General features: G+C 41.4%; 3 protein-coding genes across 3 annotated transcripts; 2 read left to right on the top strand and 1 right to left on the bottom strand.

Annotated features, from left to right (window-relative positions):
- The first annotated feature begins 4,606 nt into the window (after positions 1-4,606).
- On the top strand, positions 4,607-7,839 carry LOC311498811 (uncharacterized protein). Its single transcript, XM_084559549.1, has 5 exons — positions 4,607-4,952; positions 5,194-5,272; positions 5,448-5,606; positions 5,853-5,948; positions 7,005-7,839. The coding sequence occupies exons 1-5, from the start codon at positions 4,840-4,842 to the stop codon at positions 7,155-7,157; spliced, it is 600 nt and encodes a 199-aa protein (XP_084415675.1). The 5' UTR covers positions 4,607-4,839; the 3' UTR covers positions 7,158-7,839.
- Positions 7,840-11,893: 4,054 nt separating this feature from the next.
- On the top strand, positions 11,894-18,667 carry LOC311497950 (rhomboid-related protein 4-like). The gene is made up of 6 exons (XM_084558345.1): positions 11,894-12,126; positions 12,996-13,305; positions 14,024-14,156; positions 15,211-15,299; positions 17,229-17,393; positions 17,454-18,667. Exons 1-6 carry the CDS (start codon positions 11,965-11,967, stop codon positions 17,585-17,587), a joined length of 993 nt encoding a protein of 330 aa, XP_084414471.1. The 5' UTR covers positions 11,894-11,964; the 3' UTR covers positions 17,588-18,667.
- Positions 18,668-18,850: 183 nt separating this feature from the next.
- Positions 18,851-25,136, bottom strand: LOC311498007 (solute carrier family 35 member F2-like; the record flags this gene model as incomplete). The annotated part of the gene is made up of 8 exons (XM_084558439.1): positions 18,851-19,460; positions 21,253-21,407; positions 21,811-21,863; positions 22,350-22,506; positions 23,355-23,514; positions 24,083-24,210; positions 24,354-24,529; positions 25,021-25,136. 8 exons carry the CDS (start codon positions 25,134-25,136, stop codon positions 19,161-19,163), a joined length of 1,245 nt encoding a protein of 414 aa, XP_084414565.1. The 3' UTR covers positions 18,851-19,160.
- Between the last annotated feature and the right edge of the window lie 521 nt (positions 25,137-25,657).

The raw sequence follows: 25,657 nt of genomic DNA on the forward strand, positions 1-25,657 counted from the left end.
CACGCATGCGTAACAGGGATTCATTATTTTGAATGTCATTCTAGTGCCCTCCAGTGGCAACTGTGTGTAACTACAACATGTCTAGTTTTATTGTGAAAGTATTAACCGTGCTCTTATATTTGTGGAGTATTGAGTTTTAATACCAATTGATATTATTATTATTCAGAGTTTTTATATGTCTAACACATACATTTACCAGAGTCAGTGCAGAAATGATGCATATTATTACAATATAGGGGAGAAAGCTCTATTAAACATTTATCAGTGACGATAATGAAGACAGATTATGTTGTAAATGTAAATGTAAATGTACTTTATTTATATAGCACATTACATCGACCCACAGGTGAACCAAGGTGCTTTACACAAGATTAAACAGCGATTTAAAACAACACACCGGAAAACAAGTACATTAATAAAACAAAGCTAAAAAAAAAAACTAAAAACAATAAATGAGAGGATAAACAGTAAAATAAAAATAGAATAAAAATAAATATAAAAGTGTCATCACACATTTTAAAAAGATGCGTTTTAAGTCTTGATTTAAAAAGGCCCAGGTCAGTAATGAGCATGTCACTGGGGAGCTTATTCCACAGCTTAGGTCCAGCATCTGAAAAGGCTCCGTCTCCCCAGTGTTTAAGTTTTGACCTGGGCACTTCCAACATGAGTTGATTTGACGACCTCAAAGTTCTACCATAATCACGAATGGTCAGCATCTCATATAAGTAAGATGGGGCGAGGCCGTTAAGAGCTTTAAAAACAAACATTAAAAGTTTAAAATCAATTCTAAAATGGACCGGGAGCCAGTGGAGGGAATAGAGAATAGGAGTTATGTGCTCTCTTCTTTTAGTGACGGGCAGCTGCATTTTGGACAAGTTGAAGACGGCCAACAGAGGACTGGGAGACACCAGTATACAGGGCATTGCAGTAGTCCAGTCTGGAGCTTATTAGAGCGTGAATAGCCTTCTCGAGGTCATTGCGGTTTAAAAAGGTTTTTACTTTTGCAGAAGGCGCAGTTGAAAAAAGCTCATCTTGACAACATTGTCAGTTTGTTTGTCGAATTTCATAAAACTGTCAAAAATCACTCCTAAGTTTCTTACAGTCTGATTGGCAGTTGACTCGGGTCACGCAATAATTTGATAACAAGTTCCGTTTACTTCATGGAGCGATACTGAACAATAAACAATAACTCTGCATTATTGTATATACTCACTGTACAAAACCCTGGTTTGGTGTATATATCTGCTGTTATCCTATATTTTATGTGTACAGATTGAGATTTATTTTATTTTCTTTTTCTTTCACTTATTTAAGTTGTTTCTGTACAAGAGAGCAAAGTTGCCGGAGTCAAAGTCCTTGTATGTGTACATACTTGGCCATTAAACCTGATTCTGATTCTGATTCTGATTCTGATTTACTTTGAAATTCTATCCCGGAAACTACAGTTCCGTAATGCGGTCACAAGAGGGCAGTAATAAAGCTGCTGCACTAGAGAAAAATAAGTTAAAATAATTTGGTACAAAACTTGTAGGAGCCACACATTGTTTGCGGATGATTATTTGGGTCTGGTTGCCACGGTGATATGTGGGGTTTGGGTCACGTGGGCACCGTAGATCAGGTGATAAGAGAGGCTGAATCACCTGCACCGGGGAGGAGGGGAGTTTAGGTAGCCGTAATTTTTGTTGACCGCCTTTTGTTCTGTCTGATGGTTTTATACGCAAACAGTGTACACGTTCTCCATCCTATGTGCGCGTGTAATCGGATTATGTTTCTTATTAAATACCGTGAAACTTACCTGGACTCGTGCTTCCTGGGCATCAGCGTGTCACACATATACAGGACCTACTCTCCACCTCTCGAGCGACTTAAAATGGATTGAAAGTCGCAACATTTGTCAACAAAAAAAGGCATCAACGAAAGCGATCGCAAAGGAATCAGCGAGACGCCCAGTAAGTGCAGCGGTGCCACTCAAAAGTAAGACAAAGCGCCACGCCATACGTCTGTCATAGAGGACAGGTGAGCTTACCTGTGCATGTAGCCCATGTATGTGGAGAGGGAATCTGGACTGCATCAATGTCGAAGTGTCTCCGTTTGGAATATTTGAATGAAGGAATGCTGAGTGATCGGATATGCATGCTCTGAATGACGTCTGCACTTTGTCGCTTGTATATGCGAAGCTTTATGATGTTTCTAGGAGGAATGCTGATGCTGCCTGTTGAGATGACTTGTTTTGATATGTGGATTGTGCATTGTGGATGGATTTAAATGCCACGGTTCACTGAAAACCGAACGAAAAGGGGGTTAAAACACATGAAGCTGCCTCTTGCTCTGACATGGAGTCTGGGAAAAGGGAGAGGAAACTCACTGAAAAGTTTCTGGTGATGAACGCAAACATGCTGCTGATAAAATTAAAAGCTAGATACCAAGAATGAAGGAGCTCATGAAACAAAAGGAAAATGTGTCTCAGGTGAAACAATGTTTGGGGAATTTTAACACACTATGTGAAAATGCCACAACTGCACACAATGAACTGTTGCCTCTACTCCCTGAGGATGAACTTATTAAACAAAAGGAATGGTTTTCAAGCATCATGAATTACGTTTCAAAGGGACACTCAAAAATGGATTGTTGAATCTGGACAAAATATCTCTCAGGAGCAACAGGAGTGGAAATGAAGGAAGCAAATCAACTCGAGGATGACGTTAACATCTCAGTCACAATGCTCTTCAACATCTTCTGCACGTTTACAGGCGGAAGCTGAGCTGGCAGCCTTAACCATGAGGCACAAATTATTAAAGGAAAAGCATGCTTTGGAAGAAGAGGAGCAACGCCTGCGCAAAAGGAGAGAAGAGCTCCAGCTGAACTCTGAAACTGCAGAAAAAAATGTCAAAACTTCAAATTCTCAAGATAAAAAGCACAACAAGTGGAAAAAGGACATCAAAGGTCTCGGATGGAATGAAATCATATTTGGAAAAGGCACAGTCCAAACAGTTACTCAGTGTCAATGCAGAGGAATTCATTCTTAAACAAACTGAAACAAATACAAATACAACTTCATATGAACAAAACCAAATGCAACTTCATATGGACCCATTCAACACACAAGATTCACATGGACAACTAGGATTCAACACAGTGGATCTGGAAACCAGAAACGACGTCCTTGGCATCATGAGGAAGCAAAACGAAATAACAAAATTGGTAATTCACCAGCAATGCCTCTCATCTCTACCTAAGAGAGAGATCCCAATTTATGACGGTGATACATTGAAATATCACACGTTCATTAAGGCCTTTGAGAATGGAGTTGAGAGGAACACAACTAACAACTGTGATTGTTTATACTTTTTGGAACAACACACAAAAGATCATGCCAACGCGCTTGTAAGAAGCTGTCAACACGTGAATCCAGAACGAGGATATGCAAAAGCAAAAGCTTTATTAAAGGAGCAGTTCAGGAATGAACAAAAGATCGCCTCTGCTTACATGGACAAAGCAGAGGACGTAAAGGTCCTGCCTGACTACAGCCTCTTTCTCAGACCCTGCAGTAATGTCATGGAGGATGTGCAGTATCTTTGGGATATGGATATGCCTTCCAACATGTTGAGCATTATTAAAAAAACTTCCCTACAAACTCAGAGAGAAATGGAGAAACCGTGCTTGTGAGCTGCATGAACGACACAACTGGACAGTTAAGTTCACAGATATCACTGACTTCATTGAAAGGCAAGTGAGAATGATGACGGATCCTGTGTTTGGCAACATACAAGACTCTCAACCAGTAACCATAAATAGAGCAACAAACAAACCCAAGCTGCAGTTTCGTCCTGGAAGCAAAGGGAGCAGCTTTGGCTGCTTGTGTACAGGACACATCAGTAAAGACTGCCGGAAAAGGATTTCCTGCTCAAGGTGTAGCCTTAGACATCCCGCTATACTTCACAAGGAACCCGTTAATGATTCTGAGCAGACTGAAAGGAGGTCATAGCTGCATTACAGGGGCTGGAGACCAGGATTGCAAACTGCCAATTGTTCCGGTCCAGGTTAAATCTAACAAAGGAACCAAAATTGTCATCACTTACGCTTTCTTGGACCAGGGGAGTACTGCAGTTTACTGCACTGAGAGCTTAATGCAAAAGCTCCACCTCAAGGGGAGGAAGGGGCGCATTCTCCTTCGAACCGTGGGCCAGGAGAAAGTTGTAAGTAGTAACATCCTGTCAGGATGGGATGGGAGGTTGCAGCACTGGAGGGGGACAATTTTCTCGAGCTGCCAAGAGCTTACACACAAGAGTCCATGCCTGTGCGCAGAGGAAATATCCCTACTGAAAGAGATATTAAACAATGGTCATATCTAAAACACATTCACCTACCTCAGATTGATGGGGGAATAGAGCTACTTATAGGAACCAATGTTCCTAAAGCACTGGAACCACTGGAAGTGGTGTGTAGTGTGAATGATGGACCATATGCTATCTGAACTTTGCTGGGCTGGACTGTTAATGGTCCACTGACAGGAAACAGTAGAGAGACTGTTAACTGGGAGCATCCACAAATAACTGTCAACAGAGTTTCAGTCGTGAACCTGGATGACCTCTGGCAGCAACACTGTAAAAACGACAACTCAAAATTGTTCACCTTACTAAGATTTTTGCATTCACTGACAATAAAATTGCTAATTGGAACTTGAACTGTCTTTTGTAAGCCACTTGAACTCACTTTCAGAAGTTTCTGATAAAAAGTTCATCTTATTTGACAAATTGAGTTGACTTCATTCTGAAGTTGTAGTTGACACCCAATTAGAGTGAGGTCAACTTATCTGCGCATGCTCATTTGAAATTTGTCATGGCAACTGGCTGCAACGGGGTTTTCAAGGATTCTCCCAGGAGCTCTCTTCAAAGTTTGAAAGTGTGCGTCCGCCATTTCGATACGCTGCCAGCCGCAACTTTCCCGAACGGGTAAGAAATAAAAACTTTCCTTCTTACGGGTAAGTCATATGAATATCTAAACGCATTTTGTATTTGTATTAGATTTCATTGCGGGAAACGAAATCGATAAATCATTACCAGGCGAGGCGTTTATGGCAATACAAATGCCCCCACAAGCTAGCTTTTGGTTTTAGCTAATCGGTTAGAAGCTAGCTTATTTTGAGGAGCTAAGCTCAATATAATTATTGTCACAATCTCCATTCTCCCTTAGGAGAATGGAGATTGTGGAGATGGAGCCCATGGTCTCAGAGGTTCTGGAGAGGTGGCCCAGTTTATTTCTTGAAGAACAGGTAAGGCATCTTTTTTTTACTTGAACCTGGTGTATTTGTTTACATTTGTGATATGGCTTTTCATAATAGTGTATGAAGGTTAATTTGTATCATGGCTGAGAGTTTGCAGTCTTAATTCTAATAATGAAATCACACGATCAGCTTGTTGTATTTGTATTGCATTTGTTTAATTCAGATTTGTCAAGAGTTCACTCGTGTGACCACCAAGGACCTGATGGGAACATTTAAAGCTGCCCTTGAGATGTTCACCCCTCGTCTGCTGAAATTGTATCGTGCCAGGAAGGGCGCCTTTAGTCAAGAGATGGAAACCCTTTTGGAAAAGCTTGACAATCAGGTTGTTATATTGTCTTTTCTTCAGTCTGGCCACTAATATTTATACCATTAATCAAGAAGGAACTACCAAGCTAGCACTCTGCACTTTTACTAACAGAGTACAAACTAACAGAGCCTGCAATTATTTTATCTGCCTACATGCACAGTTGTAGAGATGATAATACAAATTGAACAAGTGCACATGTGCAAGTATGTTTCACAGAGCTAAACAAAAATATTTCTTTGTCTTTATATTCTTCCAAAACAGACATCTGACATCACAAGTCATCGCAGACAGGCAGCTGTGGAAGGCCTTCCCATATTTCTGCGGGACAATACTGAGAAGCTTTTCTCTAGATGCCTGGTGAGTGCAGCTTGGAAGACGTTCAGCTTTTATTAATGTGTTGTATAGCAAAGAGGCCATACACAAATACACTATATTGCCAAAAGTATTGGTTCACTTGCCTTGACCCCCATATGAACTTCAATCACATCCTACTCTTAATCCATAGGGTTTAATATGACGTTGGTCCACCCTTTGCAGCTATAACGGCTTCAATTCTTATGGGAAGGCTCACCACAAGGTTTAGATGTGTGTTTATGGGCATTTTTGACCATTCTTCCAGAAGCGTATTTGTGAGGTCACACACTGATGTTGGACGAGGAGACTGGCTCTCAGTCTGCGCTCTAATTCATCTCAAAGGTGTTCTGTTGGTTTGAGGTCAGGACTCTGTGCAGGCCAGTCAAGTTCATCCACATCAAACTCTGTCATCCATGTCTTTATGGACCTTGCTTTTTGCACTGGTGCACAGTCATGTTGGAACAGGAAGGGGCCATCACCGAGCTGGGCTTGGCCTCTTAGTTCCAGTGAAAGGAACTCTGAATGCTTCAGCATTAACCAAGAGATTTTGGACAATTCCATGCTCCCAACTTTGTTGAATAGTTTGGGGATGGCCACTTCCTGTTCCAACATGACTGTGTACCAGTGCACCAATCAATGTCCACACAGACATGGATGACAGAGTTTGGTGTGGATGAACTTCACTGGCCTGCACAGAGTCCTGACCTCAACCCATAGAACACCTTTGGGATAAATTCAAGTGAAGACAGAGAGCCAGTCTCCTCGTCCAACATCGGTGTGTGACTTCACAAATGCGCTTCTGAAAGAATGGTCAAAAATGCCCATAAACACACTCCTAAACCTTGTGGAAAACCTTCCCAGATGAGTTGAAGCTGTTATAGCTGCAAAGGGTGCACCAATGTCATATTAAGCCCTATGGATTAAAAATAGGATGTGACTGAAGTTCATGTGGGGGCCAAGGCAGATGACCCAATACTTTTGGCAGCATAGTGTAGACATCACTCTTTATCGACTAGTTTTCTACAGGACATTATTTCAGTGGTGTTTTTGTTTTGTCAGGCAACTGATGCAGATGACGAACAGATGAAGGGCATCAAGATGGGGGTCCTCACAGTGCTTGATGATGATGACATGGTCATTAATATTGCCCTCGTGTTGGAGGAAACCATCGTCCGGAAAGACATCCCAGACACCCCAACTGCACTTGCGTAACTTTTTGGTCTGCTTTATGCCCTCAACATGGAGTTCCCAAAAGACCTCAGGTACACCTTTGAAACTGTCCAGCACATCTTCATGGAAATGTCCACCAATTGCTCACAGCGTGTCCGAAGCTTCAAGACCAAACTGTTAAACCAGTGATTCATTTTCCTGTTTCCTGTTCTTTTGTCATGTCTGTTCATTTATTATGTTTGGATATTTTTACATGGACCACCTTATAGTTTTTATGTTATTACTTTATTTTGACCAAAAACAAATCTTTTATTTGTAGATGTGACATAATTGTCACAAAACTATTGATTGTTTCTTAGTAGAGGCAAGCTGTGTTTCAGCATTGCTGTTATAGTCTGCATCTTTGCTGGTGTGTGGCAAGTGTCCATGGGGAAGAATTATTTTATCATGTCTGTTTATTTATTATGTTTGGATAATTTGTAAGTCTTAACATAGGCCACCTTATATTTTGTTTAAGTTGTTTTGATTTCCCCAACTTATTGACATGTACCTTATTTGGTCTGGACACAAGTGCTTTATTTGATTTAAAAAAATATGGTATGTGTAGCTGTTAAATTACTGTCAAGAGAGACAGTATTGATTGTTCGGTAGAAGTTTCACCACTACTGTTATAGCCTGCTTTTTGCTGCATTTTTGGCTCATTTCAAATAAACATGTAAAATGATCTGGTTCACTGTCAGTGGATGATTTAATGTGGGGGGTAATTTAAACTAAAAATAGTAAGTTATTACAGGGGATGGTAATCTGAACTCAAAATAGTAAGTTATTACAGACTTGAAAGTTCCAGTAACTTGAATTTAAAAAACTTAGTTGGCAGAACTTGAAAAACGTAGCTGACACAACTTAATAATTGTAGTTCTTCAAAACGTAAAAAAATAAGTTAATGCCTTCAACTCAAAAATTCTGTGCAGTCAGTTGCCTTGAAAATTTGAGTTGAACTAACTTTTTCATTCTTAAACGGTTAACCGTTTAAGAATGACTTCCCCGAAAGCAGCATAGATGAACAACCCGCAATGTCAAGAGAGGATCAGAGATTCCTGGAGTTCGTCACCAGCTCAGTAAAACAGGTGGAAGGGCATTACCAGATTGCGTTGCCTTTAAGGAACATTGACATCGGCATGCCAAATAATAAGAGAATTGTTGAACAGTGCTTGTGTTGTTTGAAAAGAAGGTTTGTCTATGCCTGTGGGAGAGATGCATCCCATAATCCTAGCGAAAGATCTCCACGTCTCAGAGCTCTTACTTAGACATGTACAACCATATGCTGTCTAAGCTGAGAGAGAGATATTGGATAGCTGGTGTGGGTTCAGCTATCAGGAGAGTGCTAGCCAAGTGTATCACCTGTCGGCATGATAAAGAGGTATGGTGTTATATTTACTTGCCTCGCCATTAGAGCGTTACACATCGAGGTTGCATCATCGTTGGACACCGACTCTTTTATCAATGCACTCAGGCGTTTCACTGCCAGGAGAGGGCAAGTTCGGGGGGCTATGCTCTGACAATAGAACAAACTTCGTAGGAGCAGAACGAGAGTTGAGGAAGGCCATCGAACAGTGGAATTAAGTGCAGATCCATGATGTCATGCTCCAAAAGGGAATCCAATGGAGCTTTAATCCACCTGCTGGCTCACATCATGGAGGAGCTTTGGAACGGTTGATACGGTCTGTTCAAAAAGTTCTTAATTCAACCCTGAAAGTACAGAACTTGGATGAAGAAAGCCTTCACACAGCGCTTTGTGAGATTGAAGCCATAATAAACAGCAGACCAATCACCAAAGCCTCCATGGATCCAAATGACCTGGAAGCACTGACGCCAAACCACCTGCTGTTTGTTAAAGACCTCACCAACATTGCCACCAGGAGTGTTCGAACCCTCAGACATTTATGCACACAGGAGGTGGAAACAGGTTCAATACATGTCTGACTTGTTTTGGAAGAGATGGGTTAAGGAATACTTACCTCAACTGCAGGAGCGTCAGAAATGGACAGGAGATTCTGGAATCCGGTGTTGAAGCATTTAGGTAAACTTAAAACCGTACCCACTTGATGGTCACTCAGCGGTCATCTTCGCATTTGCATCTGCGATTACCATTGAATCCATGTGAATCGTATTTAGTTTAGTGCACAGCTACACTGTCAGCGAGCCTAGATTTATAGATATAGATATGTGCTGTTTTTTTTTATATTCTTTCTCATTCAATTATTATCTTTTGTGCCATGCCTATTTATTTTTTTTATTTTTTTATTTTGTATTGGTGTCCAGCATGTTTCTGGGAGGCGGGAGGGGGCGTTAAAATATGAATATGAGCATTGTGATGCCTCTGTATGTATATCTATGTACCAAATTTTAGATGCTCAATAAAAAAAATAAATAAATAAATAAAAGAAATGGACAGGAGTGAAGAGGAATCTCGTCGTGGGAGACCTTGTCATCATCATGGACCATGGACTCTTGGCCTGTGGGACGAGTGATACAAACCTTCCCGGACCGAAGGGGATTCGTTCGACAGGCGCGGGTTAAAACCCGGAGCAGCTGCCTGGACCGGCCTGTCACGAAGGTTTGCCTGCTGCAGGAGGCTGAAGTCATTTGAGGATATACTGGCTGCAGTTGTGACTTCTTTGACTTTTTTTTGGACTATTACTAGACTCACCTTGTTGGATTTTGACTGTTTGACTTTGACCGGTGAGACTGTGAACCTTTTGAGTCATATAAATATGATTCAAGAAGATTTGAGCATGCATTATTGATGGACATTAATTGAGACCTTTATTGTTGAATGTCCTTTTCATTTGTTTATGTCTCCTACTTGGTATGTGAGTAATTATTTAGATTAAATTAATAATTAGGGGCTGGTGTTGTAGGAGCCACACATTGTTTGCGGAGGATTATTTGGGGTTTTGATTTGTTTGGGTCTGGTTGCCACGGTGATATGTGGGGTTTAAGACACGTGAGAGAGGCGAGTTTAGGTAGCCGTCATTTTTGTTGACCGCCTTTTGTTCTGTCTGATGGTTTTTCAATACATATATGCAAACAGTGTACACGTTCTCCATCCTATGTGCGCGTGTAATCGGAAAGCAGTTATTTATGTCTCTTATTAAATACCGTGAAACTTACCTGGACTCAGCGTGTCACAAATATACAGGACCTACTCTCCACCTCTCTAGCGACTTAGAAGGGATTGAAAGTCGCAACAAAACTTAATGAGCTCAGTGTGCAGAGTGGTTCTTTTAACGGAAACGACACGTACATCTATTTTTCGCTTTATTTATATTTTATAAATTGATTTTGTTTGCTAAATGTTAACCTGAGTGATTATATGTGGCATGTTATTGTGAAAAAAATAAATAAAAAATAGAAGAGTGTTTCCTCTGAAGCACAGGAAAGGGAGCGTTTCCAGGTTTTCATTTGTTGTTCCCAGTCGGGAGCAGCCACACTGTGAAGCTGTGATGATTAAATTCAACAATTAACAGGATTTAACTTGGACAGGAGGTTCTCGCATGATCTGTAAGTTTTAAAACAGTGCGTTCAAATTAGTGCAAAGACTGAAACAGGCTGTTTCAAACAGCTGCTTTTTTATTATTATCACAGAGAAAGAATGAGGAAGACTATCAGATTTATTTTAGTTCACTGGTTTGCCTTAAAGTCGCTGAACAAATCATGTAAATTAGGGCTTTATTGTCACTTATAATTAACTCAGGCATTGAATGTCACAATACTTGGCAGAGTTCAATGTGCCATCACAGACAGTGAGATGACCAACACCAGCAGCACTTGTGCATCCGCAAACCATGATACTGCCACTTTACATGCTGGAGATAATGCTTTGCCTGGCCTTCTGCGTACCCTCACATTAGCAGGATCAAGATAAAGCTGCAAGCTGGACTCATCTGACCACAGAATCTTCCAGTTCTTGGGCCAAACAACTCTGGCTAACCTCTGTCTCTCATTGATCAGGGTCTTCTTGACAGCCTTGTAGGACCTTAAGCCATGATCTAAAAGTTGGCCACGTACAGTGCAGGTGGAACACTTGACACCGGTTTGGTTTGACCACAGCTGCTGAAGCTCCTGTGATGTCATTCAGCGGTTTTCCCTGCACATGCGGATCAGGATGCGGTCATTTCTTGCTGAAGAAACCCTTGGACGCCCAGATCTTGGTTTGTCTTCCAGTGTGGAAGACAGTGTATCCAACTGCTGAAGGACTGCATCTGCACTTCATGGCTATGTGGCAGCAGCTGTATACATCCTTGCTGAGAACCTGTATCTTCAGGCGTGTTTCCTGTGTTAGGTTCCTTTTTTGTCTCAGAAGAACTTTCAAATGTGCTGGCTTTATATAGACACAAAGCACAGCGGCAAAAATTGTGTCTTTTAATAAAAAGCACGACCTTCATAAGTGGATCACTGGTACCAAAATGACCCAATACTCAAAATTTCTTATGTATTTTTATGGAACCAATCGATTTTAGCTTTTTAATGGCTTTTTTAGGATTTGTTTAGTATTTTGGCTGTAACTGCACTAAAAGAAATTGCACCTTAAGACCTAAGAGTGATTCTTAATTTCCGAAAACTTTTTTCCACCACTGTAGTTTGTCGGTATAAGAAAAGATGCAGTGATCTGCGGAGATGTTCTCAGGGGGATCTTATCTTACTTTCAGCTGTCTCTTTCCAGGCTTCACGCTAAGCTAAGCTAAGCTAAGCTAACATGTTTTACAGCCATGTGAGTGTTTTTTTTTTTATTCTTTCTCTTGGCATTAAAGTGAATGATTGTCTTCATTATAACGATAAACCCTCCATGTCCAGGCTGCTCAGGATGCAGAGAGGCTTCCAGCTGGGTCTGCTGCTTCTGCTCGTCCAGCTGTTCCAGGAGGGTTTGGGAAACCTCCCTGCTGTCACCGTTGCTGTCCTGGGATTCAATGTGTATCTGTACGTCTTCCCTGCTGCTCCAGTGGGGAAGGTAACGGAAGGCTCCAATGGTTTTCTTGCAAACTGTTCACAAAATTAATAAAGAAGATATGTTTTGTTAATTAGTGAGCTTTATGGCTACTGGCAGGTGGGTGGCGCTGCCTTTAGACAGAGTCAGGCTGTTCATGCTAAGCTACACTACAAATTGTAGGTTGAGCTGCAGCACATTCACTGTGAAACAGAATAATGTGGAGCTACATGTTTCAGATCTGTGAAGATCCTTGTTTCTAATCTGTGAAACTATTTGTTTATAATCTGTAACGCTGCTTGTTTCTAATCTGTGGAGCTACATGTTTCTAATGTATGGAGCTACATGTTTCAGATCTGTGGAGCTGCTTGTTTCTAATCTGTGGAGCTACATGTTTCTAATGTGTGGAGCTACATGTTTCAGATCTGTGGAGCTGCTTGTTTCTAATCTGTGGAGCTACAAGTTTCAGATCTATGAAACTGCTCATTTCTAATCTGTGAATTTGCTTGTTTCTAATCTGTGAAGATGCTCGTTTCTAATCTGTGAATTTGCTTGTTTCTAATCTGTGGAGCTACTTAATTCTAATATGTGGAGCTACAAGTTTCAGATCTATGAAGCTGCTTGTTTCTAATCTGTGAAGCTTCACATTTCAGATCTATGGAGTTACATGTTTCAGATATGTGAAGCTGCTTGTTTCTAATCCGTGAAGCTTCACATTTCAGATCTGTGGAGCTACATGTTTCAGATCTGTTTATGCTCTTGTTTATTCTTTAACAGTAACTTTATGAGCACTCTTTGTATCCACCAATGTGTTTCTGGATGAATGAATACTTGCTCTATCAGTTCTTATTCTTATTCATTATTCCATGAACCACATCTTTGTGTATTTTCAGGCCTGTGTGAGCCTCCAACATGTGATCAGCAACAACGAGTGGCGTCGCCTCTTCCTGTCCCCGCTGCACCACTTAGATGAGTGGCACCTCTACTTCAACATGGCGTCCTTCCTCTGGAAAGGCATCCACCTGGAGCGACAGCTGGGTGGAGGCTGGTTCCTGTACCTGCTGTCGACCTTCTTTCTGCTCACCGGTCTAGTCTACCTGCTGCTGCAGGCGCTGATCATAAAACTGATCAAGCGGTCAGATTATTTGGTAGAATTCATCGACCCGTCGTCTCTCAGCAATGAGTGTGCTTTTGGCTTCTCAGGTACAAACATGTTTGTGCATAGCATGAAGTTAGCATTTGAAATGATCAACCTCCATTCTGATCATTCAATATTTAATAACATTTTAGGCAAAACCGCTAAAATTAAATGTTTTTCACTTTAAAATGTGAATATTTTCTTAATCCTTTTGGTTTTCCAGTTGTTAGTCGGAGTAGGTCATCTTTCTGCTCTGGTGAATTGTGATATTCATTTTACATTCTACAAATTTAAACATCTCACAATCAATCAGTTAATCTAAATCTAACTTAAACTAATCTAACTGAGTAGTTTGGAAGTTTGAATCAAGGACAATGTTGGTTTTATGAAAACCTCTTTCATAACAAAGCAAAATTGTTTTGAAACTTAAATATCTGTAATGAACGATGTTGAGTTTAATCAGTTCAGGAAATCAGTTGCCAGGCCTTAGCCCTGAAGTTAGGATTTATTTAATGGTCTGGAGTCTCTCCGTTGAGAACCGATCATGCTCCTGCAAAGATCGGCCGGGCCAATCAGATCGTTTGGGCGGGGCTTAATGTGCTTAGCGTTACATTTGTTTACGACTAAATGTTTCTGATTAGTTGGAGGACTATCCAGTTAACAAGTAGAGGTATATTTGTCTCTGTCATAATGAGTCTTGCATAAAACAAATATAATAATCTGATGAAGGATGAATAAATAAATCCATATTAAATGACTCCTCTGTGCACTGCATGTTTGCAGGAGTCCTGTTTGCTCTGAAGGTCGTCAGTAACCACTTCAACCTGGGAGGAGTGACGTACGTGTTGAACATCCGAGTTTCCAACCGCATCGACAGCTTTGTGGAGCTGGTGCTCATCCATCTATTCGCTCCGGGGTGAGAGACTTTAGCCGTCAAAGATCAGAGGCTCAAACGTGGTCGTCAGTGATGGAGTCGATCAGATGTGTTCTTACAACTTTTGTAAAACCCGACAGAACACAAGTCTTCAAGAAGCTTTTCATCTATAAATATGTTATAAATTCCTGCATGCTACATCTACATCTAAAACCACCAGGAAGTTGTTGCTGGTGGCCTCATTTAGACACCAGAGGTGAAATTCAAAAGTTTAATTCTCAACATGAACAGAATGTTCCGATGTCATAGAGGAGATAATAAAGTCTTCACAGTCTCCTCCTCTTTTCATTAGTGACTCTCTCTTCAAACTTTCTCTGTCTATTCCTCCTGAGCTCCTCAAGTTTCTTTTTACACCATGGACGAGACGCATTGTCTCCTCCATGTTAGTGTCCAACTCTGAATGTCTCCACGTCTTCATCCCGATAAAATTTTATTTAAATTTAAAATTTAAATCCCCGGTGAAGCTGAAATAAAACAATTAAAGGCCAGACTTCACAAGTTATTTGTCGAGTTTTCGGTCTAAAGCAAATAAGCACTCAAATGAGTCCTTATCAATGAGATTTAACTTAGCTTTAAGATTTACTCACAGCGACTGTGTGTGTGAAACTAGTCTGGTAAAGCAAGTCGTGTGCAAAACTTAAATCCGCAGAAGAAGAGAGAAGAGGCGAAGGAGATAGAAGAAGTATTGTCTCCTCCTCCAGTCCTGAACGTCTAGAGTCTTAGAAGACGACTAAGATGTCTCCACATCTCCATCGTCTCTGTCCACATTGATTCCAGCTTGGTTCGTCTTGTTGTTCCCTCCTGGAGAATGGTTTTATTCCAGTAACCAGAGAGAAACCAGCAACATCAGGGGTCTACATATTTATTAAAGGTTTTCTCCAGCGCCTCTTTACATCTGACAGATCAGTCTGTTCTGATTGAGGAGGTTTTATTCTGATTGTTAGAGGTATTCTAGTTTATTTGATGGGTTTTGTTTTTAGCCTTGGAAAACAACTCGTAAATGAGAAACTGAGGAGATGTTTGTGTTCCTCTTCAGGACCTCGCTGGTCGCCCACCTGGCAGGTGTCCTGGTGGGTCTGCTCTACACCATGGGTCCACTGAAGATCATCATGGAGACATGTGCAGGTGTGTGTTTGCTGCTTCATCCTGATGAAATAAAATGATTAAAGGTGGAGGAGTAAGAGGAGGAAAAAGGAGGAGAAGGAAGACGAAAAGGAGGAGGAAGAGGAGAAGGAATAAGAGGAAGAAAAAAGAAGGAGGTGAGGAGGAAGAGAATCACAAGGAAGAGGAGCAGAAGGAAGAACAAGAGGAGGTAATAGATGAAGAAGAAGAGGAGGATGATGAGTAGGAGAAGGAGGAAGAGGAGGAGGTGGAGGAAGAAGAGGAGCAGGAAGAGGAAGAGGAGAAGAGGGAAGAACAAGGGGAGGTAATAAAGGAAGAGGAGGAGTAGGAAGAGGCTGATCCAACAGACAAGCTACTGGAGGAAGATGCTTCCAGGTTCAGGAATGATTTGATGAAGAACAACAACTATGAGTTCAGCTTTAGACCAGATGTAGTGGAGTAACGTTAGACCAGATGTAGTGGAGTAACGTTAGACCAGATGTAGTGGAGTAACGTTAGACCAGATGTAGTGGAGTAACTTTAGACCAGATATAGTGGAGTAACATTAAACCAGATGTAGTGGAGTAACTTTAGACCAGATGTAGTGGAGTAACTTTGAACCAGATGTAGTGGAGTAACGTTAGACCAGATGTTGTGGAGTAACTTTAGACCAGATGTAGTGGAGTAACTTTAGACCAGATGTTGTGGAGTAACTTTAGACCAGATGTAGTGGAGTAACTTTAGACCAGATGTAGTGGAGTAAATTTAAACCAGATGTAGTGGAGTAACGTTAGACCAGATGTAGTGGAGTAACTTTAGACCAGATGTAGTGGAGTAACGTTGAACCAGATGTAGTGGAGTGACTTTAGACCAGATGTAGTGGAGTAACGTTAGACCAGATGTAGTGGAGTAACGTTAGACCAGATGTAGTGGAGTAACGTTAGACCAGATGTAGTGGAGTAACTTTAGACCAGATATAGTGGAGTAACATTAAACCAGATGTAGTGGAGTAACTTTAGACCAGATGTAGTGGAGTAACTTTGAACCAGATGTAGTGGAGTAACGTTAGACCAGATGTTGTGGAGTAACTTTAGACCAGATGTAGTGGAGTAACTTTGAACCAGATGTAGTGGAGTAACTTTGAACCAGATGTAGTGGAGTAAATTTAAACCAGATGTAGTGGAGTAACGTTAGACCAGATGTAGTGGAGTAATGTTAGACCAGATGTAGTGGAGTAACGTTGAACCAGATGTAGTGGAGTAACTTTGAACCAGATGTAGTGGAGTAAATTTAAACCAGATGTAGTGGAGTAACTTTAAACCAGATGTAGTGGAGTAACGTTGAACCAGATGTAGTGGAGTAACTTTGAACCAGATGTAGTGGAGTAACTTTGAACCAGATGTAGTGGAGTAAATTTAAACCAGATGTAGTGGAGTAACGTTGAACCAGATGTAGTGGAGTAACTTTAGACCAGATGTAGTGGAGTAACGTTGAACCAGATGTAGTGGAGTGACTTTAGACCAGATGTAGTGGAGTGACTTTAGACCAGATGTAGTGGAGTAACGTTGAACCAGATGTAGTGGAGTAACTTTAGACCAGATGTAGTGGAGTAACGTTGAACCAGATGTAGTGAAATAACGTTCGACCAGATGTAGTGAAATAACGTTCGACCAGATGTTAGACCAGATGTAGTGGAGTAACTTTAGACCAGATGTAGTGAAATAACGTTCGACCAGATGTTAGACCAGATGTAGTGGAGTAACTTTAGACCAGATGTAGTGGAGTAACTTTAGACCAGATGTAGTGGAGTAACTTTGGAAACATGTTGACGTCTGTAGAGAGGAACAAACATCATTCATTCAAACTCTTATTCTGAAACCCTAAAAAGCCAGAGAAGTCCATAAAGCTGCTGCCTATTTTGGAGTTAATCTCACACTAAATGTGTTGGTGCAGCCTACAGCGGGACAGGACGGGGACACGGGGAGGGTCCACCACCTGCAGGAGATAACGGGACCGAGGACACGGCGGTTTATTCTGAGTCGTACGTCGCCGGGCTGACGGAGGAGGAGCAGATAGAGATGGCAATCAGAATCAGTTTGAAGAATCAAAGTAAAAAAGGTAAGTCCAAGAGATTAATTAAATGTAAGAAGATTTAGACGTAATGTTTGATTTCTTTAGGACAAACGGGACAGAAAGAACCTGGACTCACCCCTGAGGAGGAAGAGGAGGAAAAGAAACTTGAGGAGCTCAGGAGGAACAGACAGAAAAGGTTTGAAGAGGGAGTCACTAATGAAACGAGGAGGAGACTGTGAAGACTTTATTATCTCCTCTATGACGTCAGAACCTTCTGTTCATGTTGAGAATTAAACTTTTGAATTTCACCTCTGGTGTCTAAATGAGACCACCATCAACAACTTCCTGGTGGTTTTAGTTTCACACCTTTGAATTAACAACTTAAGACGTACTGAGGACACATCAGACTGATCTGGTCTCTAGAGTCCAGGTTAAACAGGTCCAGGTGTGAACTCTGATCTGGTGTCAGTCCACATGTGGAGGTGGTCTGGGACACATGTGACCTCCTTCCTTTGGTCGTGTGAACACACAATGAGTCCTGGGTCACATTAAAGACCACCTACTCAACAGGGCTGATCTGTGGAAGAGGAGTTTAACTCATTCATTCAACCACTAGTAGAAATGATCACATGAATCAGTGATGTCTGTTCATTAGTAATGAGAGCCTTTTAAAAGATTCTGAGAACCAAACTAAACTAGAAACTAATCTGAACTAGAATCAACTCAGAGACTTTACAGCTTGTTCCAAAATATGGATCATCTCCCCAAGTCCCTCCTTCCCTTCTTTCCTACCTTCTCTCTTTCCTTCCTCCATTCCTTCTTCTCTTCATCCCTTCCTTCCATCTTTCCTTCCACCCTTCCTCCCTTCCCTCTTTCCTTTCCTTCTTCCTTCTTTCTGTCCTCTCATTGCTTCCCTTATTTCCTTCCTCCTCCCTCCCTTCTTCTCGTCCTCCCTTCTTTCCTTCCTTCTGTCCTTCCTTCCTTCCTTCCTTCCTTCTCTAAAATAACTAATGTCAACTGAGATCAGATCTCAAGTGCTGGCTGGGGACGCATGTGGAGACACATTTTAATGAAGACCAGGTGGAGACACAGGTGGACATGTGTGATGGGACTGTTAATGGAAGGTCAGAGTCTGAAAACAAAGCTAAACCCACAACTACAAATATAAAACATTCCTCTTTTTCTTTATAATTTCATAATTGTTTTTGTCCTATGGTTTGTTAATGTACAAACAACAAAAAGAAAACCCCCAAACCACCTCAGGGACGGACTCAATCGTCTTCATTTCTGTATTGTGCTTCTTTATTTGTACTGTGTATTATTGTGTACAAGGAAAACTCAATAAATAAAATACATACATGGACATAATGACAGATCTTTTACTAAAGTTAAGGCAAAGTTTTATCAGCAAAACGAACTTAAAGTATAAAAGTATTTATTACACAGTAAATGGACCGTGTTAGTGTTTCAGACGGTGGTGGAGAGAACTCAACGCACTGCAACTAGAGGACGCGTGAAAATAGACAAAACACGAGTCAAGTAAGACAGCGTCCTCATTAATAAATACACAAATGATCAACAACAGCAAAGAGGCGATGAATCTGCTGGGACAGTATGACAGTCATCAGTTTCTTCACCTTCATCCTATGTCAGATAAAGTTCTGTCTCTCCTCGTCTGGATAGTTAAACGTGTTTTCCTGCAGTGCTGCTTTTACTTGTTCTACCTCGTTTGTCCTGGGTCCTTTCTCATCTTTTGAGAGCTACCATAATTACTACACATCCGTGTTGTTTTTAAGTAAATATACTCATTGTTCACATTTTAGTGCTGAGACCAACCACATCCTCCTCAGCTCTCTTCCTCCTCCTCTCTCCATCCTCCTCCTCCTCCTCCTCCTCAAAGTTGGTGATCCTCACAGCCACTTCCTGCTTGGCGATGTCACTCTGAGTGGCCACAGGGTTGTCATAGCAACCGTCCTCAGAGATCGAAGAGGAGGAGGAGGAGGAGGAAGAGGAGGTGTTGGGGTCCGCGGGGTCGTCCGGCGTCCGGACGGCGTTGAAGGCGATGAAGCCGATGAGGATGACGACCAGCGAGACCAGGTAGAGGCCAGAGAACTGAGGAGAGAGGAGTGACTCTGTTCACATGCTGTGGCGGAGGGTAAACACTCGCCACTTCATTAGGTACACCAGTGAGTTCATAACAAGAGGTTATCTCCAGGCTTATGATGGATTTACAGGGATGTTTCCTGGCTCTGGGTCTGTACTAATCATGGATGAAGGGCAGGCTGACACCAATGCTGTTATTAAACTAAAGTTATCTCCAGCTTTATTGTCTCTTGGATGTTGTTCAGAAGAATCTCTGTCACGTCGATCAACATCTTCACTTTTATCTGTTTCTAAGGGATTGACAGTTTGGAGACTTCAGCCATGAGAAATATCTTGTAAAGAATCTGTGTTTGCAGTCAGGAAAAATAAAGATGCATGAAAATATTAATTAGAACCCACACTCTAATATTTCTTTAGACCTCCTTTAGCTTTGATTACAGCACACATTCTCTGTGGCATTGTTTCAGTAATCTTCTCCAATGTCACCAGATTTATTTCCATCTAGTGTTGCATTCATTTTCCACCAAGATCTTGTATTGATGATGGGAGAGTCTGACCACTGCACAAAGCCTTCTCCAGCACATCCCAAAGATTCTCAATGGGGTTAAGGTCTGGACTCTGTGGTGGCCAATCCATGTGTGAAAATCATGTCTCATGCTCCCAGAACCACTCTTCCACAATCTGAGCCCCATGAATCCTGACATTGTCATCTTGGAATATGATCCATTGATGGAATAACCTGGTCATTCGGTATATTCAGGTAGTCAGCTGACCTCATTCTTTGGACACATAATGTTGCTGAACCTAGACCTGAGCAACTGCAGCAACCCCAGATCATAGCACTGCCCCCACAGGCTTGTACAGTAGACACTAGGCATGATGGGTGCATCACTTCATCTGCCTCTCTTCTTACCCTGATGGTTCTCCACTATCCTTCCAGTTTCTAATAATGCGTTGGACAGTTCTTAACCCAGTTTTAGTAGTTTCTACAATCTCCTTAGATGTTTTCTCTGCTTGATGCATGCCAATGATTTGACCCTTCTCAAACAGACTAACATCTTTTCCACGACCACAGGATGTGTCTTTAGACATGGTTGTTTACTCAGCTACTCATTGCATCAGTTGGGGTTTAATAACTTGTTTCCAGCTGGAAGATAATCACCCATGCAGTAATTATCCAATAGGAGGCTCCTACCTATTTGCTTAGTTACATGCAGGTGGCCAGGCAGTGTATTTAGCCTTAGTCTCCTCTGTGTGGTGAATGAATGCAGCTCCATGTCCAGATTCAGCAGCTTCCTGAGTACATTTCTAGACTCTATTAGGCTGCGTGTGACTCCGAGATTACACTTTAACCTTTATTATAATTATTGATTAACACGACTGTGTGTCTGTAACAATCAGCAGGTCACGCTGACCCAGAGGAGATAAACTGTTCTGACTTACTGTCTACGGCTGTATTGTCCTGTCTGCATATTTTCACTAAATTTTACCAAAGCATTTCCTGGGGCTATTTTCAGCGGCAAATGGACAAAACAGCAGAACTTTTAAAATAAACCTCTGATCTATTCTTAAAAGTTTCTGGACAACAGTAAATCTCTGCAGAGACCCTAATAGACCAGCCCTGCACTAAAATCAGCCTTCATGACATGTTTTTATTTTCTACCAGCCTCCAAAATAAAAGCACAGTTGTATCGACAGCTCTCTCTCAGAGGAGAAGACAAGATTTTGTGCAGGACAGCTATATTACAATGCATTCACTAGCAATAATAATAATAAAATGGAGAAGTGCGGGCTCACTCACGTTGTACTGGAAGAGGAAGATGCCACAGAAGAGGCTGAACAGGTCAGCAGTGAGCAGGGAGAGGTTGACGGAGGTGGCACTGCTCAGCCTTATCACGATGGGCATGAAGCTGTACAGGGAGAACATACACAGGGCGTAGGCAGAGAACAGGAGCCCTGAGAGGAGAGACGACCAGCTCTTAGTTCATGCTTTATACTCACATGTTTGATCATTAATGAAAAGACTCGAACCATCGTCATAAAGTGTCTCCTGGCAGCTTCAGAGATTATATATTTAGGCATGTGCTCCTTATTCTGTAGTAAATGTAGAGAAGTTTAAGATTTTTTATGGGTATTTTAATGTTTCTTTTATCCTTAATATATTTATTTTGTCCTTACATCTAATTTCCTCTTAGGCATAATTGTAGTCTTATGTGTTTTATCTTTTTTTTTTTTTTGCAGTGAAGCCATTTCTTAAGCAACTCTCAGAGGAAAGTTGTCGGACTTTACTCCTAAACTAGTAAATCTTCACTTTGATTCAAACATTTTTTCAGTCTCTGTGTGAGAGAGGAGCACTGACCGACTTGCCAGCTCCACTGAATGGCAGCAATGTCATTACGTTCCAGGATCACCCTGCAGGAAGAAGAAAAGAAGAAATGACACCAGATTAACCAATAATACAGAAGGAGTCCTCAGACAGATCACACCCAGACCCCTGGTCCATGTACTTTTTGGTTTTTCAAGTTTGGTTTTAGACATTTTAAGATAAAAAATTAAGTTGAATGTATGAAAAAAGACAGAGAAAGAGAAGTAAAGGAGAAACCAGTGGTTCATATAAAAGCAGAGGTTTTTGTAGTTGAAGAAGAAGTGATTTAAAATCTTTTCAGGGCACGGACGTGGCTCTTGAACAATATTCAGATGTCATTTTAGACTTTCTGACACAAGGTATCTGATCATCTGAATTTCTCTCTGAGCGTTTGTCTTGTGAATCTGGTTCCTCTGCAAGAAACATCTGACTTTACTTTCTCTTTTTCTTTTTCGTTTCACACTACTTTCTAAGTTCTTTTTGCACTTTCTGCTTTTAAAAGCAAACTTTACAAACGACCGTGACACACTCACATCTGTATGGTGCTGATGACTGTGCCGAACAGGCCGACCATGCCCAGGAACTCCTCCCTGCTCAGGTTCTTCACGGTGTACTCCTGACACACATTCGACACGGCGTACAGGGCAGCGCTGAGCAGCACCAAACCGTCGCCGAGCAAAATGTTGGAGGCTGAAGAGCAGAGAGATGTCCAAATATAAGCATAACACTGATCAGTGGTGCGTCTTTTTGTTAAACGACACAACAGGTACATCCAGAAAGACTTAAGAGACGACTAACAAAGGACTGGGGAAAGACAGGAACATACGGTCCCGCTCAAATTTTCTACATTTCTGCATAAAATGACTCAAAACATGCTGATCAGTCTCCATAAGTCCATTCCACAGAACAGAACCACTTCAGTTCTGAGATGTTGGTGGGTTTCCTCCATAGACAGTATAAAGACGGAGGAACAGCTCCTCTAAAGTGAAGCCAGAACAACTAGAGCTCCCCCTGGTGGCTGGCTGCAGTATAGGTCATAAGCTCCACCCCCTCCATGTTAGTGGGCGGGACTTGGGCCAAAATAAAACACCAAATAATTTGTTTCAGTCATTTTAGGTAGCTGATATAATGTAACTGGAAACGCAGAAGTGTGGGTAGGGCATCGATATCACGGCTCCACGTGGCTCCACTCTCTGACCGTACTGATCAGACTCTGGCTCCAAACTCGCAAGATGGCGCCGCCTGTATCCCCGGGAAAATATCATCAGATTGGCCAATGAGAGGAAGTGGAGACGTGTCGTCCATATTTATATACAGTCTATGGTTTCTTCCATTAAACGAGGAACTGAACGACACCTGAACACTTCTGAACAGATGGATTCTAATTTGGATTTGAAATCAACTTGTAATCTTAGATGTGCACCTCTCTGATATGTAATATTGTCCCATTTTCTCAAATAAACAAACACACAAGTATAATATTTCAGCTTCTTTTGTTTGATTGTCAATAATGCGTCGGTTTTAAGAGAAGTTCTTACTGGAGCCCTGGTCCCGTCCCGCCAGCAGGTCGGCCCCCACCATGGCCCCGACTCCGAGGAGACAAATGCAGACGGCTACATAGTGGACCGGCCGGTAGCGCGTCTTCAGAACCCACCAGGACAGGATCATTAGAACCGGGATCACGAAGCAGTCCAGCAGCTGGAGGCAGGAACACAAACTAGTTTAAACGTGAAGCTGATGTCGTCTCATAAAAACAAAAATGTAGAGCCAAGGGTCAACGGGTTGCCTCATTAACATCACCTTTAATCTAAACATAAAAGATACCTTACATGTTTACTGCAAAATATTTGCCCATTATTATAACTTTTAATTATTTTGAGTAGTTAATTAGACCTTCCAGGACGTATTTATCTTTTATATTTTAACCATATATTCAGAAAATGAATTTATTGTTAAATGCTTTAATGGTATAACTGACAATGAGACAGGAGGTGGAAATAAACAGGAAGTAGCTGCAGTGTACGGGATCCTTTCAAAGTAAAACAGGAAGTAGACACAAGGTTATATCATATTTAATATACATTTTTTAAATCATTTAGAGCCAAAATTGTTTTAAGCTCTAAAAACCTATTAAAGTTGCCTCATGCTAAGCTAATCTAACCAGCTTCTGGCTCCAGTTTCTCATGAGCACATCAGAGAAAAAATTTAAATGTGTGTGGATGTGGACTATGTGGACTGACACTGCATAGCTCACTCCTGTACTCACCTGTACACTGGTGATGGTGGTGTACTGGTACGCTTTAACCACGGAGTAGTTGGCCTCCACGTCCACCAGCCCCAGCAGGAAGTACTTCCACCACCTCCTCTTCAGAATCTGTAAAATATTCCCATCCCCTACGTTTTAAAGGGGGACACCCCTGAACTTCAGTACCGACAGTTATTTGTTTGTTCCACCAGTGCGACAGGAGGAATGTCTGAATCTGCCGTCTTTCTTTTATTTATTCATCTTCTCGATGACAAATAAAAAAGGGGGTCACCTGTCCTGCAGAGCAGCATGGTGGTGTAGGTGGCACACAGCAGCACGTAGTTCAGGACGCTCTGCAGCATGGGCGTGTTCACGTGGAAGTTTGAGGCCAGGTACTGAGAGGTGATGGCCGTCCCACAGATGAGCACCGCCAGGCCCTGACCCATGGACAACGTCTTCGCCAGCTGCCTGAGAGACACACGAGTTTGGAGGTCTTGTGAAAATACGCAAATGTTTTGAGTAATTTTTACGCAGAAATGTAGAAGATTGTGAAGCAGTCTATCAGTATGTAGAGTGTAATCAGTGACTTCACACACTGAAAACAACAGTGGGCCTCAAACAGACTCAGAACCAGGTTGAAATTTGACAAAGCTGGTTTCAGTTCATACAGTTATTCCTGTGATTAATTAACATATGAAGGATTTTTTCTCTTTCATCCTCATAATGATTGAATGTGTTTTCCTCAATGTACAGTATAATTTAAATGCATTAGTATTTGAAATTACCTTAGTTTGAGTACATTTTATGTTTTAATTTCCTATTTTCGTTCTTGCACACCAGGACTTTACTTAAACTCTGCTGAAATAATCTAAGTCACAGCACCACTGTTTGAAAAGGATCTGAGAGATCAACAAAGATCCAAACAGAGTTTCCTTCTTTCACACTCATTTTCCACTCACCAGGTGAAAACGTCCTTGGCCTTGAACGTCCTGATCCTCTCCAGGAGTCCACCTCTGCCCCGGTCGTCTTCTTCGCTCCTGTCTCCGGGTGAATCCTCGGTCTGTTTCGCAGCCATGTTTCCTCGCCAGTGATGGAACCAGTCCTCCACGCTGCTTTTAACTCCTTGACTTTCACTGTGTCGGAGCTGAATGATTAACGGCCTCCAAGGGCAAAGATTAGTCTTTAACTTATCTCTCTGAGTGTAATGACTTCTCAGAGATAAGAAGAGATGATGAAAGATTCGTTTAAAGAAGTCATCAGTGAGAGATTCCTCTTGATTTCGCTGATGATGAAACGTGTGTCGGTGGAAAACTGAGCCATCAGTTGTCTGTTGTTTTGTTTGTTTTTTCATGGAAATCACTGTCGTAGAAACTAAGTAAGTACATTAACTCTTGTAGTTCAACATTAATATAGACCTCACTTCCTTATCTGACAATTATAGCTGAGGGTTAATTTTCAGATAGCAAATAAAAACACATAAAGCTAATAAAATATGTTATAAAACAATAAAGATTTAACAGGTGATATAAAAGTGAGTCTTTAAATATCTGTTGTGATATTTTGTCATACATTATATCATATGATATATGTAAATGT

This window comes from Chelon labrosus (genome assembly GCF_963514085.1).
Source record: "Chelon labrosus genome assembly, chromosome: 13".
NCBI classification, from domain to species: Eukaryota; Metazoa; Chordata; class Actinopteri; order Mugiliformes; family Mugilidae; genus Chelon; species Chelon labrosus.

Excerpts from the sequence above, each read along its gene's own strand:
- LOC311498811 (XM_084559549.1), top strand. The coding sequence starts at position 4,840 with ATGGCAACTGGCTGCAACGGGGTTTTCAAGGATTCTCCCAGGAGCTCT. Across the intron at positions 4,953-5,193 it reads GCCGCAACTTTCCCGAACGG|GAGAATGGAGATTGTGGAGA; the intron begins GTAAGAAATAAA and ends ATTCTCCCTTAG. Across the intron at positions 5,607-5,852 it reads TGGAAAAGCTTGACAATCAG|ACATCTGACATCACAAGTCA; the intron begins GTTGTTATATTG and ends CTTCCAAAACAG.
- LOC311497950 (XM_084558345.1), top strand. The coding sequence starts at position 11,965 with ATGTCCAGGCTGCTCAGGATGCAGAGAGGCTTCCAGCTGGGTCTGCTG. Across the intron at positions 14,157-15,210 it reads ATCCATCTATTCGCTCCGGG|GACCTCGCTGGTCGCCCACC; the intron begins GTGAGAGACTTT and ends GTTCCTCTTCAG. Across the intron at positions 15,300-17,228 it reads CATCATGGAGACATGTGCAG|CCTACAGCGGGACAGGACGG; the intron begins GTGTGTGTTTGC and ends GTGTTGGTGCAG.